At 40.5% G+C, this 17,903-nt stretch overlaps 1 protein-coding gene across 1 annotated transcript in view; it reads right to left on the bottom strand.

The window, feature by feature from the left end:
• Positions 1 to 17,903, bottom strand: part of Btbd9 (BTB domain containing 9) — a 333,829-nt gene that overhangs the window by 56,268 nt on the left and 259,658 nt on the right. The window contains exon 9 of the mRNA XM_070023845.1: positions 3,238 to 3,345. Coding sequence (XP_069879946.1) covers positions 3,238 to 3,345 — 108 coding nt within the window. The remainder of the gene's footprint in view (positions 1 to 3,237; positions 3,346 to 17,903) is intronic.

Here is a 17,903-nt window from a genome sequence, read left to right as displayed (position 1 = left end):
AGGCAAAGGGAGGAAGTGCTGGAGATCAGGCTTTAAGGGTCCTCCATGAGAAGCATGAAGAGAATGAGGTTCAAGTGTCATTTAAAGGGAAGCACAACTCGTGCTGGGGGTAAGTGGCATTAAGGTCCTGAAGAGCGGCTGGGATACCGCCGTGTACAGCACTTATTTAAGTTTCTTGATTTATTGCTGGCATTGTATAAATACACCACTCTCCCAGATTATGTTACTTAATTAATGGAAAGGACAAACATCTACATAACATTTATGTCTGTAGCAAAAAAAAAATCATGCCCTTCTTTTGAATTTTGAAAGAAACACATGTAAATTTATCAAAAATGTAGAAAATTAGAAAAAATGTTCACAATTCAACTACACAATCATTGTTAACAACCCGACATTTCTCTTTGGTTCTCCTTTAAACTTGCATTCTTTCCCCTCTAATTGTGATGCTACTTTTTTTTTTATAATTTTGTGCTCTGTTTTGAAATAAAAATATATCATGTATTTTCTTAAGCTATTCCAAACTGTTTGAAAATTCATTTATTTATTTAGTGCTTGAGATGAAACCTACTACTACCTTGGGTATACCAGGCAAACACTCTACCAGCTGAGCCACATGCCCAGCCACTACATCATTTAATTTTTTTTAATTTTATTTTTATTGTTACAGGGGTTGTTGAACTTAGGGCCTTGTACCTGCCAGGCAGGGATTTAAAATGAACTCTTGCACTGGAGAAAATATTTTCAGAAGGGAATCTGGGAAGTAAGTCTGGCAGGCAAAGAGAAAATTTGTGAGAAAACTGGAAGTTAAAATCTAGAAAGACTAGATAATAGTTCTAGATTATAACTGTCTATTTACATTTGCCAAGGTGTTTTCTAAGGCTTCAGTCCTAGAGAGTCTGGATGAGGTCCCTAACTGTAGGCAGAGCTGTGATTCAATGCAACGGTGGCCTACTGAAGAAATGGTTAAATGAGTGAAGTCAGTTTGTGAGGACCTATATCTGACAAGAAGCAAGATAGCTATATAATAGGACAGAGCAGTCTGGAAGAAATAAAGAAGGCCACTGGGAATTATAGACAACTGATTCTTTTCATTATTATCTCTTTTTTACATTTTAAAAATTGTTATTATAAAGGTGATATACAGAGGGGTTACAATTATGTAAGTGAGGTAATGAGCATATTTCTTTTTGGACAATGTCACCACTTCCCTCGTGCTCTTCAAGTATTATTATCTTTAAGTAGTTATACAAAGCGGTTTCAACTCAACATCTTGATCAATGTCACCCCTTTCATCATTTTCTCTCCATCTTTTAAAAAAACTTTGATTTGAAATTCAGTTTAATAAATCCTATCAATTGTAGCAAGTAGAAAGTAACGTTTTAATAAACTCAGTAATATTCATTTGAAGTGGACATTTATTGAAGACATAGGTGTCTGAGTTCCATATGCTCTGGTTATAATAAAATACTCTAGAGAGAAGATAGTCTTCCTACTTTAATTTAAAATTAACGTTTTGGGTTTTAATAAATAGTTTATTATCTTTAAGTAATGGAAAAAATCATATTAAGTGAAGTAACCTAGTCCCAAAGAAATTTAGGTCCCATGGTTTCTCTTATTTGCAATAATTAGTATACATATAGGATAATCTTATCAGATGAGCTGAAAAGCTCAAAAGCCATGTATATTATTAGACTCAGGGAAGCCCAAAACTATAGTTTCCAACCAAATACTTACAGATCTGTCCATGACAGACATAACTTATGGGCCAGAGATTCTTTTTATAATAAGCAATCAATGTTGCTTAATAATACAGCTAACATTACACTTGTAGCATGTACTTAGGGGTGCGGATCAAGAAAAAAGGACCTAGACCCAAGGTCAATACTCTACAGAAAACATAATCTAATGCATACTACTGCTACCCCAGATTAGAAAGAAAAAGAAAACTTTAGGAGTACAGCTGCAGAGAACGTGTAAGATGCAATCTGCTCAAAATTAACCAGAAACTTCTGGAACAGGAAAAAGAAGCAATTAGTAACTTCAAGAAAACAAAAAGCTGGCTAATAAAACACTATTTAATATGTGGAATAATTCTAAGCATTTGTAAGAAAACCTAATCTATTTGATGTGAACATGGTACAATTCTTCCTAGCAGGGACATATTCGCTGGCACAGAACATTTCCTTCACTGAAGACCCAACCAATTTAGGAGATAATTTGTGAACAATGTTTATATAACCAGAATGTCAAAATGCCTTCTTAGTCATTGGTTTGTTATGTGTTCTTTTATTTAGGATCATTTTATGGTTAAAATATAGAATCATAACTCAGTGGTAAAAGGATAAAGAAATTTCAGCCATTTGGCTCTATCTTGTGTCCCGCAAAATCTTGTTCTACACAAAAAGAACCTGAGTTCTTTTATATATTGTGATACTCGGTTATTCAGAGCCTCAGAATCCTTCCTCCTAGATGTTGCTGTAACCAGGTAAGTTCTTACAAAGCCCCCATGCCAAATGCATTAAATGTCTATGTTGTGCATGAAGAACCTAATACATAGGCTTTTTTTAGTTTAGGTGGCAGTATAGTTAAACACTGAGATAAATTTTTAGCTAGCCCTGAGAATGATGAGGGTGGAAAGTAAGATGGAGCCCAAGAATAAAGGTACTGAAATAATGATCACTCAAGCAAAACTCTCTACGGCAGAAAACAATCCTAAAGAAATAGTATGGGATACAGGGAGGGACTGAGACTGGACTTCCTAAAGAAAGTATCTGTCTTTTTCCTTATTTATATTTATATTTATATGTAAAGTCATTTTCAAGTCATAAAATAAAGCTTGTTTAGTCATATCAAGTAATTTTTTTTTGCCAGTCCTGGGACTTGAACTCAGGGCTTGGGCACTGTCCCTGAGCTTCTTTTTGCTCAAGACTAGCACTCTACCACTTGAGCTATAGCACTACTTCCAGCTTTTTCTGTTTGTGTGGTACTGAAGAATCGAACCTAGGGCTTCATGCATGCTAGGCAAGCACTCTACCACTAAGCTACATTCCCAGCCCTCAAGTAAGCTTTTTATGAAAGTACTTGATAGTAAAATAAAGGATCGTTGGAATATGTTTTTAACTTGTAAATAAGAATATAATTTGGTGGTTCCATGAATCTTCTCTGGAACATCTGAAGCCATAGGGAAAGACCATCTTTGTGACTAGAATAAAATCCAGAAAGGGCACAACTTACTTGCAAGAGACTTTTGTTCTGTCAGCCACCATGGTCCACTGCTGCTGGTTGGTAGAAACCTCAACATAGTAGCTGTAGCTTCGGTCATCACAGTCCCAAAGCAATAACCTGAAGAAAGAGAAGACTAGACTGTCACAAGGCTACTAGCACAGGAGGAATTTAGTGTCTACTTTATCCAATAACTCCAACCTCCACCTCTTTTCCCTCCCCCCCACCCCAATTCTAGAAATGGAGAAAGGTGAATCCCAACAGCCCTAAAAAGAGATAGCTGGAGTCCATCTGTAGCTCATCTCCTTTGGAATCTATTCACTAATCACCTAGCAATATGTTCCTCAGACTGCCTTAGGAGGGAGTATGCTCTCCCAGCTCTCAACTGCAGTTGTCAGGGCTGACCAAGGGTAACATCTTGCAGACCACGCTCACTGATGTCTGTGCTTTCTAATTTTTCTAACTGGTGACAAAAAAGCATGCTTTTGTGACCTTTATTTATCACATTGTTTCTTCTCATTTTCATCAGTGTTTCTGCATAACTTCAGTAAGATTACTTGATTTGGAGATAGCATCTATGGGTGACTGGTCCTAGGACTACCATCCCACCCAAGGTATGTAGATGCACATGTGCTGTATATAAAATGGCATGGTAGACAACTCACACACATCCTTAGGTGTACCTTAAGGCTTGTGCAATCTTTCCCTCTGCTTTGAGATGGGATCATCCTATGTAGTCTACACCAGTGGGAACTCAATCATCTTGTCTCAGTCTCCTAAGTGCTAGGATGTGTACCACTGTATCTGGCCTGCCATATTCTTTAACAGAAAGACAATGCTATGTAATAGTTGTATTTTTTAGGGAATAATGACAAGAAAGTGCTTGCTGCAGACAAAACTTTTTGAAAGGAAAGTTTTAAAATTGGAGGAATACACCGATCCAGAATCGATGCAAGCAGAGGAACAAATAAATGTACAGACATTAAATATACTCATTAGTAAAATCTTTCTTTTATGTTGGCACTGAGTTTTGAATTCAGGGCAGGTGCTCTACTGCTTAAGCCATGTGTCTATCCCTTTCTTTGCTCTAGTTGTTTTTGAGATAGGGTTTTGCTTTTTGCCAAGATCAGTTTGGACTGTGATCCTCCTATTTGCACTTCCTGCTGCAGTTGAGATAGCAGGTACATACCATCATGCCCAACTTTCTCCTGTTGAGATGGGGTTTCAGAAACTGTTTTTTTGTTTTGTTTTGTTTTTTCCTGTGCTGATCCTGGGGCTTGAACTCAGAGATTGGGAACTGTCCTTGAGCTTTTCTGCTCAAGGGTACTCTACCACTCGAGCTACAGTTCCACTTCAGCCATTTTTAGTGGTTAACTAGAGATAGATACTCTCAGGCCCTAGCTGACTCTGAAGTGTGATCTTTATCTCAGCATCTTGAGTAGCTAGGATTACAGGCTTGAGCCTCTGGCACCTGGCTGGTTTTACAGACTGTTTTGCTTGAGGCTAGCCTGGAATGATAATCAAGCATCACTTTTCAGGCTTGCCTTGAACTGTTTTTTCTCCTAATCTCTATCTCTTGAGTAGCTAGGATTATGGGTGGCCAGCTAGTAAAAACTTTAGTATTTAGGAATTTATTATCTTTTCTATTATTATCTTCTTTTTCTGCCAGGTAAGAATTTAGTTATTAACAGTATGATTCCTCTCATACAAAGCTCAAAGCAGACAAAATTTATCTACTGGCTTCAGAATAGTGGTTACCTCTGGGGAAGGTATTGATTTGGAAGTGGTATAAGAATATCTTCTAGAATAGAGAAAATGTGATCATTTTAATCTGAGTGGTAGGTACATGGATATAGACACATGTAAATACTCATCACACTGTGCATAAAAGATTTGTGAATTTGTGTCTTTTTTCCTCAATTAAAGGAAGTAGAATCTGAGTGCAACAATATAGGGTCAATATTGCTTCTGGCAGTTCCACAGAGGATACTGTTTTCTATGATTTTAGCCTTTAAAGTCCTTCCTATGCAAGATACATGCACTATCTTACTGTATATTTTTGTCACATGCATTTGCTTCTCCTCCATGGTAGAATAGTGAGCTCCCTGAAGGCAGTATTATGTTTAATTTTTCAAATCCCAATATCTGCAACAGTGTCTCACACATAGCTCACACTTAGTAAATGTCTGCTGGGCAAATATATTCCTTTTTTTTAGAATAGTGTTTGAACTCTGGGCCTCACACTGTGAGGCTTCAACTCTTACCACTGAGCCACATCTCCAGCCCATTTTCCTTTTCTTTTTTTTGGGGGGGAGGGTCCGGTCATGGGGCCTGAACTCTGGGCCTGGGCGCTGTCCCTCAGCTCTTCAGCTCAAGGCTAGCGCTCTACCACTTGAGCCACAGCGCCACTTCCGGCTTTTTTCTTTTTGCTTATGTGGTGCTGAGGAATTGAACCCAGGGCCTCATGCATGCAAGGCAAGCGCTGTACCACTGAGCCACCTTCCCAGCCCCTCCAGCACATTTTTCTGTTGGCTGTTTTTTGAGATAGGGTCATGCATCCTGCTAGGTGCACTTGAGCATACTCTGCCTATTGTGGTCAGCTTTCTTTTGCAGCTGGGTTATCAGTCATGTGCTGTCACATCTAGCTCTGTACTGGGAAGGGGGGTGGTGTCAAGAACTTTTTTGCCCAGGTTGGCCTTGAGCTGCAATCTTCCTAATCTCAACCTCTCAAGTAGCTAGGATTACAGGTACAGTACACTCCTTTTTAACAACAGTAATAATAATGATCATGATAGCCAAAATTTCTTTGATGTTTATTACTGCCTTTAAGACACTGTGTTAAGTGCCCTACATAATTTGTCTTAACTCCTAAGTAGCCTTTTAGCAAGTACTATTATTTTCATTAAGGTATAAATAAAAAAAGTAAGGCTTAAACTATTAAGCCGTCTAAAGCCATAGTTCATGAGGGATTGATACAAGTTCTAACCTGACCCAAAGCCCACTTCTATAATCCCACTGCCAAATGTCTCCTCCATTTCCAGTTTATATGCCTGGGTCACATTTTCAACCTGTAAAACCACTTGTATTATTTTCCATTAATCTTGCAATTATAGTCAATAAAAATCCTTTGCACAAGTTCAGCTTAATGTTACCTATAAAGCTACTGTTGAAGATTAGGACTGCTTTGTGTCCTTTTCCCCTTAGTTCTTTGTTTGCAGTAGTAATTGTGCCTGGTATCAGCAATGTACGTGTGCTACTAAAATTAGGAAAAGACTTCTAATTAGTAATCATTCTCTTCACATGATAGCTGTGTTGGAAGACAGTGCAGAGGCTGAATCCCTATTGGGATTCGGGGTTATTTCTGAAGACCACGTTTGTCACCATCCCTGTTTCTCCAGATAAGGAGTGAGTATCTCTACACAGTATCTAAATGAAAACAATCCATCCCTTTTGGGAAACTACCCAACTGGATCTCAAAATATTTCATGGAAAAAGGCTGCCTTGAGGACATGGGAAACACAGAAGCTAAAGAGGACAGACAATTATCCTTCAGTAGAGATTCTCGGAGTGAAAGTGATTTTGGAAGAATCTTTGAAGTTCTGCACACATGTCCTGTAAGTAGCATAGGCTATAAAGTTCATCCGTTTGCCTGTTCTGTCTTTACTAGTATATATTACCTGTAAAAAGAATTTCTCTGTGATATTTCTTTTTTTTTGGGGGGGGGGGGGAGGGTCCGGTCATGGGGCCTGAACTCTGGGTCTGGGCACTGATCCTGAGCTCTTCAGCTCAAGGCTAGCGCTCTATCACTTGAGCCACAGTGCCACTTCTGGCTTTTTCCTTTTGGCTTATGTGGTACTGAGGAATTGAACCCAGGGCCTCAGGCATGCAAAGCAAGCGCTCTACCAATGAGCCACCTTCCCAGCCCCTGTGATATTTCTATACATGCATGTAATGTACTTGGATCAAACTCACTCCATTATTCATTTCACCCCTTCTTTAAAAAAATTTTAGTATCATTATTTTCTTTTCATATATGCACATGATGTTCTTTGATTATATTCATCCCTTTCCCTGTTTCTCTTTTCACCATTTCCCAATTAGTCCCTCCATTTTAAACTCATGTCATTTGTTTTTAATGTCTAGAAAACATGTTATATCTGTCTTTGTCAGAGTAGTTTATTTCACTTAACAATTTCCAGCCCCACTTATTGTCCTGCAACTAGCATTCTTTTTGGGGGAAGGAAGAAATGGGGATTTAAACTCAGGGCTTAGTACTTATGCTCAGCTTGCTTGCTTTACAGGTGCTCTATCACTTGAGCCATGCCTCCAACCTGTATTTTTGCTGGTTATTTTGAAGACAGAGTCTTAGAGATCTTTCTGCCTAGGCTGACCTCGAATTGCAAACCTCTGGATCTCAGCTTCCTGTGTAGCTACAACTACAGGAGTGAGCCACTGGTACCTGGCTCCAATTTGTCTTAAGGAAAATTTTATTATTTTAAAATAAAGATCATCTATATGTCATGTAAGTAATGTAAAAACATATATATAATACATAGTATTTGCACATTGCTTTTGTTTAATGATTTACTGTGAACTTTTTTGTAGTACCAAATACTCACCTATATATTTATGTCCTATGTGCTAATTTCATAATATGTCACTTATAGATGTGTCATAATTTATTTATCTCCTGTTAAACACTTAGGTAGCTAATAAGATTCCACTGTAATAAAAACTCTGTTGTGAACTTTGTTGTGTGTGTGTGCACGGTAGTCCTGGGGCTTGAACTCAGGGCCTACAAGCTGTCCCAGAGCTTTTTTTCCCTCAGGACCAGTGCTCTACCACTTGGGCCACAGCTGTACTTCTGGCCTATTAGAGATAAGAATCTCAAGGACTTCCTGCCCTGGCTGGCTTTGAACTGTGATCCTCAAATCTCAACCTCTGGAGTAGCTAGCATTTCAGGCTTGAGCCACTGGCACGTGGTGTGGCTTTGGTGTGAACATTTTTAATAATATCTATTATTATTGCCTTTGAAAGTTTCTACAAGTAAAATTCCAGGAGCAGAGATAATAGCAATTTGAAGCTTCAGTATGCACTACAATATACTTCTCCCTGTACTACAAAGATCTGTAACAAGTGACACACTATTACCATCGTCACTAATGTTGTCAATTGTTAAAAAAAAAATACTGCCACAAATATATTTCATTTAATTTGCAGTGTTTTGTCTTTGAACTTGAACATTTTACACATTTTCTATTTATATGTATCCTTTTGTTAATGACTTCAAATGCCCTCTACCTCTAAAGGATATTAATCTACTGCCTATCATAGTTCACATGCTGAAGATATTAATTTTTATTAGGCTCGTCTATCGATCTTTACCTCAATAATTTCTCCTGGTCTAAATTCTTTTTCTCTGAACAGCAGCCAACTGTACATGCTGGTTGAGATGTCTCTCTATTTCTCCATTAAGAATCCTTGGGGGCTGGGGACATGGGGTCATGGTGACTCTTGAGTAGAAGGGACACTGATGGATTGCAGGTTATCAAACCAGGCATGAGACTCCTACATTGTAGAGTTTGTAAGAGGGATTCTAATTCATGGGTCAGGATGGATATTTGCTTGAATTAGGTTCACCAGGAATGAAAATCCTTTTCTTGATTCAATTGAAAAAGCAAGTTCACTGAAGAAAACACTGGTTCAGTCCCTTCTCCTGCATGGGGTGGAACTGGGTTCTCACACCTGCTGTCTCCATGCTTGAAGAAGCAAAGAGGTCCTGACTTGTAATCTGACTGGGAATGTTTTCACAGTGTGCTTGCCCAGGACAGACACTCTATGACCTTAGCGAGATGAATTTCTTTACTCTCCCACCCCACAAAAGAAAACCAGCTACATACCTCCAATCAATTCCCAGAAGCCATTTTCAATAGAAGTTGAATACAAGAAGTCACTGGCCAAGATCTGTTGATGCATTATCAGGTCTGTTTAGTTGTTACCACAAACCCTTCTGTCTAATGAGCGCTGCATGAACCTAGTAAAATTAAATGGTGTCTTCTCCATTCTTCCTATTCTTCCTATGGTGTTTCCCTAAAAGCAATGAGGTGCTGGGTTTTCTAAAATTGATTAGCAGATGGGATTCTGCTTACATCTTCCATAAATGCTCTGGCTGGCTGCATACCATTGATTACCAGGGGTTCAGTTTACAGCAACTAATTGCTCTCCTTGCTGGTGTTTTGATACAAAATTCAATAGCGAATATGATTTCAAAACTCTTGTCAGAAGTGACTTGAGGCAAACCCAATGGACTGAGTTTTCCCTTCTTAAAATAATTGCTCTCTCATCAGTCTGTGCAGAAAGTTTCCAAATTGTAGCATTCTAATTGGAAAGTCTGCATTATGCATAGGATGACAAACTGTGTTGTGCTGAATGGCATTTTCCCCCCATCCCTTTCTTAAGGGATTAATCCTATGCCAGATTGTAAACAATGGCTGAGGCCTAACTGGTGAGACCAAGAGCTTCTCCTCTGAACCGGTGGCTTTTGGGCTAGGAACAAGGCCCTGCTGCATGTTTCTAATTGCCCTTTAATTGTGCAGACTCCCCTGGAAGGCTGTTGTTGAGAGTTTTCTTAACTAAAGATCAACTATGAGGCTATCAGTTAATGCTGTGTTAACTTATCAAATCCATTTCTAATGGTTCAAAGTCAAAGATACTCATAACCTCAAAATTTTATACAGATGGTTCTTTGCTAAAGAACTCTAGAAACAACGATACAAAAATTCCTGAGCAAGCCGGGCGCTGGTGGCTCACGCCTGTAATCCTAGCTACTCAGGAGGCTGAGATCTGAGGATCGTGGTTCAAAGCCAGCCCGGGCAGGAAAGACTGTGAGACTCCTATCTCCAATAAACCACCAGAAAACCGGAAGTGGTGCTGTAGCTCAAGTGGTAGAGCGCTCGCCTTGAGCTGAAGAGCTGAGGGACAGCGTCCAGGCCCAGAGTTCAAGCCCCATGACCGACAAAAAAAAAAAAAAAAAATTCCTGAGCACTCAGTACTAAGTACCACGAGGCAAGTTGCTGGGCATACTTATGCTTTAAATTTTCCCCCTGTAAAAAAGTCTAGATTCCATGTTTTCCCAGGGATCCTGTGGCTCTAACAGTTTAAAATCCTCTGCTAGTGGACAAGTGGTAGATGTTTTTGGTAAGTCTGTGCCTCCTCACTTTGAGAACTGATTTCAGCCGTACTTCAAAGTAAATGTGGGTAGTTCCTGAGTCTAGTTTGTCCTGTAGACCTGACTGCATCCTAGGACTCATGCTGGGCTAATCAGATCTCCTTTCTCAAACATTGAGAATTAAGTAAGATTCTGTTTTAATTGGCCTGTTCACTTAAATGAGATAATGAGGATGCAGGCATTCTGGGATGGCCCTCTTTCATCGTAGGTGCAAGGAGGCAAAGAAGTCAAGCGAATTAAGTAGAAAAGACAAGCAGTGCATCCTGGGGCAAGGGGCTTCCCAGGCCCCTGACAGATTCCCGTATCCGGGTTTAGTCCCTGTGATGGACATCAGAGTTTCTGCCCGAGTATTTGTGAGAATACTATTATCACCATTAAAGACATGAGCCATCTTTATTTAGTTTCTGACACTTGGAACCGAAGAGAAGGGGCCTAAACTAAGCTCCCAGCAGAGTGCTTTGGACAGGAAAGATATTCAACAGAATAGTCGTTACGGCAATGGACAAAGCAATGACACCTGGATCTCTAGAGAAAAGCAGGTGAAGAACAGGAACGGTAGGCATAAAACGATGGCGGTTTTTCATTCAAGTAGGAAAGGAGTTTCTTCACACAGGGGGAGATCAGCAGGACTGCAGTGTGGGTGGAAAGGCAAAACAAGCTTTGGGAAAAGCTCAGTGAAAATGGTTGAGCTGCAGGACAAGGGCTTTGTGAAAATGGAACAGTCGGTACAGTTTATAACCCACTGGCAGGGTTACTGGGTAGCAGAAGGACACAGTGTAGAGTCAAGGAATGAGGGCCAAGAAGAGCACTGACCACTTCCATGCCTAGGAGGCAGACTAATTTCAGAATAGGAGCTGTGGTTGGGGGTTGATACAGAAGAACAGAGGCAAGAGACATGTCAGTGAGGGCCAAAGGTAAGAAGCTGTGATTGTTCAGGGAAGCTAGGGTGTAAACTTCATTCAGAATAGTCTATTTCTCATTCTTCTGAATAAGAAACTGGAAGAAGACATGTTAGGAGTTCCATTCTAATCTCTAATGTCTACAACAGGCAGAAGGAACCATGTAACCACTGCCAGGGGACTTTATATAGCTTCAGAGAACCAACTCTGTTGGTGAGAAACTGGGATTTTTCCCAAAGAGGAGAGCTATTTCTTACTGCTGGCTGTCACAGGGTTCAATTATTTAGTTTCCTCTTCAGATAAGGAGCAAGTTCCAGCTGAGAAGGGCTGCTGGAGAAATGCAAGTCCAGAATGAGATTCTCAGCAGGAGATCAGAGCCAAGGAGCAAGACTTTATCAAAAATGTGTGCTGGAGACTAGGTGGCTGTCCTGCAGATTTCAGACATGAGTACTCTGAGGAGCTATCACCCCAGGGCCTTACTTCTAAGTATGCCACAACTTGTAGGGAAAAGGGGATTTCCCACTTCATATAACATCAGGAGAAGGGAAACATAGGCTGCTTACTAGATGGAGTATGTTCTTGGGAAATAAAGTTAGTCAGAGGATATCCAAAAGTCCATGTACTATCTAACACTTGTTTTAATCTCTCCAAGTTGGGATGTTGTGGTAGTCAACTTTTGGCCACTGTGACAAAACATCTAACATAATCAATTTAAAAAGAGGGGAGGTTGGCAGGCACTGATGGCTAATACCTGAAATTCTAGCTATTCAGGATCTAAGGATCATGGTTCGAAGCCATCCTGGGCAGGAATCTCCAATTAACCACTAGAAAACCAGAAGTGGTGCTGTGGCTCAAAAGGTAGAGAGCTAGCCTTGAGCAAAAGAGCTCAGGGACAGCACCCAGGTCCTAGGTTCAAGCCCCATGACTGACCACAAAAAAAAAAAAGTGGCAGTTTATATTGGCTGATAGTCTTAGAGGTTCCAGGCTATGGTTGGCCGGCCCATTGCTTCTGGGCCTGTGGAAACACAGCATGAGTAGAGGAAGCTGCTCACCTCGTGGCAGCCAGGAAGCAGTAAAGAGAGAACCAGGAAGTGGCTGGGGCCATAATATCACCTCCAAGGGCATATGCCTAGTGACAACTTCCTTCCAGTAGCCTTCCCTCTTAATAGTTCTACTTCCCAAGAATACTATGGACTAGGGAACCAACCCTTCAAAAATACAGATCAAAAATACAGCAAATGTAGGTGACTTTTCTAAGACAATTAGAACAATGACACTAGGCAGGGCAAAAGCAAGCTTGTGATATCTGACCTGTGTGGTGTCTGTGTTCAAGCACTGGAAGGCCCAGGATGAAATAAAGTGAAGTGAAAAATACACTCAAGTTCCACCATGTGTATCTTGCCACCTCACTTTATTTTAGGGGAAAAGACAGAATAAAAGAAAGGAGCACAAATTGAGTCAACTCTTACATCTGATATATCATCCAGGTAAATTATAAATCCATGTAGAGAGACCAAGCCTTCAGGAAATAACTGTGGATAGCTGAATCAAAGTAAGCATTCCAAATCTTTGAGATAATACAAAGCAATGAAGTTTGAATAACTAGTTGAGGCTATATTTTCACACCTTAGGAGGATTAAGTTTTAATTTCAAGGTTCAGGTGATAACGTAAAAAGTGAACTCTGTTCCACCCAACAGCACAGCTAACAGCTGCAACACTGAGTCCATTCGGAGTGTGGAATGTGTGGTGAACAACGAAACAGTCCCACCTACATTCACACAGACCTCACCCATTTCAAAATGTTTTTGCATACATTATCACATTCAGGGAAAAAAAACAATTTATAATCAGCACATTTCCTGCTTTCAATGCAAATCTATTTTTCTAAGTGCCATGGTTAATTTTCTTACATGCGGTAAACACTGCCCAAGCCATCTTTCACAGATTACTTAATCACTTGTCAAACTTTTAACAAGTTTGGCCTAGCTTAAGATCTAGATTTCAAACTACACAATCAATCTGAAGAAAATTCTTTCATTCTTTGTTTTCAGTGTGGATAGATGAGAAATTTTTGCCCAGCCCAAACAGCCCTTGGGAAGAAAAACACTTTCCTTGTATTTTTGAAGGTGGCTATTTCCCATAGAGACCTTCCTTAAGCCAGCTGTTGGTATAAAAAATATCAGAAATGTATCAAATGGTTCTGTGATATTTTTCAAAGGTAAAGGCTCATTATGTTCCAGACCTTTTGGGCAGGGGCACATTAAGCAGGGATATAGCTTTTACAGATCTCTCCCTCCACCAAGGCCATCTGCCTTGATCGCAACAGCCTCCTCACTGTGATGTGCACACAGTCAGTGGGATAGGCCCGATTTGGCTCACCAGCAGGATCAGAAAAGGGTAAGTGAGAGCCAGATAACAGCGCTGGGCTTCAGAGTCCATATCCCATCAGCTTCATTTGCTGCTGAGGTTATTAGGCAACGGGACTAAAAAAAAGGCCAGAATTAGTGTCTTCTAAAAGCTGATGGTAATAAGCATTTGTGTGAACTTTTCTGTCCCTCATCCTCAATTCTAATAAATTATTAGGAAGATGAGACGAGATAGGCTCAAGAATGAGCTCAGGACTCACTTTAAGCTAAGTGATAGGGATTTTACTTCCTTGGTCTTAACATATATGACTGCCATGGAATAAAAAGACCCATTTAACAGCCAGAGAAGTAATGTCACATAGCTCCAGGCTCCTCAGGTAAAAACATCCAATCATATTTCACCAGAGTTTTTAAAATAAAAAGGACATTGTTTTGTCTTCTGAGACCAAAAAAATAAACAAACATCCAAGCACCTCTCCATCACAATTTAAGACCAAGGCCATTCAGGATCTAATGTGCAGCATGGTGGATGGTCTGGTAGCTTCCATGCCACCAGCACAATGCCTTTGAGAGCATACGCTCCACTAAGGAACTGTAGGAGATGTGAGGAGCAGGGCAGGAGAGGATGATGGAAGGGGAAAGGAATTACAGGTAATTTCTCACAAAAGCCAGGTGATTCATCTAGGTACAACAGCTTTAACACCCTACAGACTACATTAAGTTTCAATCAGAAAATAACCTCCTGCCAGCCAATCCTCCTCCCTACCCCTCACAGCACTTATGAAATGACAGGAGATAATTTTTGAAAAATATAAATTCTCTGTTATTTCATCTCTTATTCTTCTGTTCTGCCTCTGGACACATGCTGGTATGTGCCCACATGCTCACAGATTACCAACCACCACAAAAAGGAGCCAAAAAAGAAGTTCAAGCAGCTCCATGGCCCCCGCCCTACTCCCTTGGGTCAAGTTTTCATAGGACTATGTGTCTGTGGGATGCCTCACAATTTAGCAATAGGCAAATCTTTGTGTTCTCTCAACCAGGTGATAAAGAGAATGGAAGGGAAAGCAAGGTGGGAATACTCTTTACTATTACAAGCAAGAGAACATTCCAGGAGGGACAAACTATAAGGAAAATCTCTTCCTGTTCAATCACATCTCCTATTTTTGTTCTTACCAAATCTCTTTTCTGGTCTCTCTTAACATAGCTAGTACATTTTCCCACATCATCTCCTCTCTTTTATCGGCCTGACCTCTGCACTTGAATCAGATCGGGGTTTCAACCTTTGCTCTAGCTGTGAATCATCTTCTTTTTCCCCCACAGGGCACAATCTGCAAAGTCCAGAGATCTTGCTTAAAGTGATTTTAAAACACTTCTCCCCCCACCTGGGGCCCTGCTCCCCTTGGTACCACCCGTGCTGGTGGCTGCTCATTCCTCCTCTCTCTCTCCTATACTGGCTCCTGTACACCCAGCCAGTCAGCCAGCCAGTCTTTAAAACTTCTCCCCATATGTCCCCTTTTGCAAGCAAGTTCTCTTAACATTAAGCTGCACCCCTGTCATCATGCTCCCTTTTCTTTTCTTTTTTTTTTGGGGGGGGAGGGGTCTTCAGCTCAAGGCTAGCGCTCTACGACTTGAGCCACAGCGCCACTTCCAACTTTTTTCTTTTTGCTTATGTGGTGCTGAGGAATTGAACCCAGGGCCTCAGGCATGCAAGGCAAGCGCTCTACCACTGAGCCACCTTCCCAGCCCCCTCATGCTCCCTTTTCTGATTAATGTCCTTCCTGAGATCTTTTATGAGGACTTTCACAGAAAGACTACCATTCTCTAAAACACAAAAATAAAATGCTATGTTGTAAGTGTTATACAACTTGAACACTTATAGTAAGTAGATTATTCTGTCTGAAGGCTGAGGTATCTGATAAATCTTAATTATTCCTGTGATATATGACATACCAGTAAAATAAAGACATTAATGGGAATAATGATAGCAACATCTTCACCAGTATATATAGGCCAAAATCTTATCCATTCTTACAAACAAAAGATAATGAATCAATTTAATATGTCACTGTGCAATAAATCTTTTGAAGCATGGCAAGAAGCTAGAAAATAAGCAACATTTTATGTATTTTTTTTTTTGCAACAGCTGGAGGAAAAAGTGTCTAATTAAGGTTTTCAATGGAATTCTTTTGATCACTGGCCACTCAGTACAGTTTTCTTGATCCAGGTCTTCAAAGCTGGGATCACAAGTTTTAATTCAAACATTTTCAACTGAACATTAATAACTCTAACTTTCCTAACTGCTAAACAGTCATAATTAAACCAAACTGGTGTGGGTTAAAGGACCAAAGGCTAAATGAACACCAGTCCTAATTCCTACCCCTTAGAATCACCCACATTGTTCTTCCCAGAGCACAGGTCTAAGGAAAAGAGGAGGGCTAGTATTCTTCCCTTCTGCTGTTGCTGAAAATAAGAGAATGCAGTTCGGATCTCATGCATATTTGCTGGAATTGTGGGGTACCTTCCCCGACTCCCACATTTGTTTGGCTGAAGGATCCTCAGACAAGAGAAAAACACTCTCTCCCTCTCTGGAAGTATTCTAGAAGAGCTGCCTTTTTAGAAATAACCCATCCAGGTGCCAGCATGAATATTCACCACATGTACTGAGCACGGGGGCCAGTCTCCAGGCCATGTACGTAATCCTTCAAAATGTATTCTAGGCGAGCTACTAGGGAAAACTCCCACACAGAAATCAGGCTCTCTGTTGATAGTACTGTGAGGCCAAAGATGTAAGTGAAGGAGGCTGAGATGAATAAATCACTCCTATCAAAGGCTCTGTCAGCTCAAGCACAGCATGAGGCTTCATTAGAATACCACACTCTGTCACTTTTGTTCTGCTAGCTCACCCTTCCTCATCCAGAAGAACAAACATTTATCCCACCCTTTTACTTTCTTCCTGTGTTGGCTGATAGGATCCAAATGGACAGGCTGAGAGCATAGCCTGGGTGCCCAATGTACACAAAGGTGGTGTACACCCACCCCCTCAAACCACTGTCCTGATTCATGTACAGACAGAAGTGAGTAGGGAGGTACTTTCACAAGCTGTCAAGCAGATGAGGCCTCAAACTTCTTGGGATCCTCCTGCCTACCACTGAATCCCCAAAAGCCAGTGTTAAAATTTTGTGCTCAAGGGTACAACAAGGCCTGACTAAAGCAACCTGTTTGAGTCACACATGAGTGTTCCAACTATCACTGTTTATGTAACAAGGCTAGGAAGCATTTTAGAGACTACCTTCAAGGAGCTAGTGCTAGAACAGTGTGCAGTTAGCACAGCCTGAGCATTTGAGAGATGAGACCCCTAGCAGTCCAAGGGAAGGTGAGCATAGATGGGAAAAAGAAAGTGGTGAGGCTTCTAGTTATCTCATCAGACCACATGGACCTTAGAGGGCTCTACAGGCTCTGTGTCTGTCCTCTAGTAGAGTATGTCCCAAGAAAGTGGTGTCACAAGCCACAGTGGCAGTAGATGGGCACAGGAGCCTCATCCTATCGCTGACTTTGCATCCAGGGCCTCTTCTAAGCGGGTGGGATGGATAGTAGGAGAAGAAAGGAAAATAGATTTTTATTATTTTTTTCCTTTTTTAAAAATATTAAGTACAAAGTTACATGTAATAAATCCATTGGTACTTTTTCTAGAACACCCATAATAAAATGGTAACATGCTAATTGAGAAAATGGAAACCAGTACTTTAAAAAGGAGCAGAGAGCTTTTTTTTCTTTAAAGCAAATATCTTGAAGATACTCAGTAACTAAAATAGGTAAAAGTAGAATTAGGGGATGAAGATAGCTCAGCGCTAGAGCACTTGCCTACAACATGTAAAGCCATAGTTTCAAACTTTATCACTACTAGAACCAACAAAACAATAAAAAAATTAAACTAAGATCAACAACAACAACAAAAAGAACTCACTTCTGAATTCAGATTTCTTGTTCCTCCTTGTGGTAGCCAGCCCACAAGGCTCATTCCCACTTGTTCAATCACTCTAGAAAACACTATAGAGGTTCTTCAAAACACTAAACATAGAGCTCTGCTATGACCCGGCAATCCCACTCCTGGGCATTTATCCAATTGACTGCAAATGAGCCCATACTAAAGCAACCAGCACAACCATGTTCACTGCAGTATT

The sequence above is a fragment of the Dipodomys merriami genome, unplaced genomic scaffold (assembly GCF_024711535.1).
Source record: "Dipodomys merriami isolate MVZ:Mamm:240054 unplaced genomic scaffold, mDipMer1.0.p SCAF_16, whole genome shotgun sequence".
In the NCBI taxonomy this organism is placed as follows: Eukaryota; Metazoa; Chordata; class Mammalia; order Rodentia; family Heteromyidae; genus Dipodomys; species Dipodomys merriami.
The sequence above is the reverse complement of the archived record's forward strand: the minus strand, read 5'-3'. Positions and strand labels throughout refer to the sequence as shown.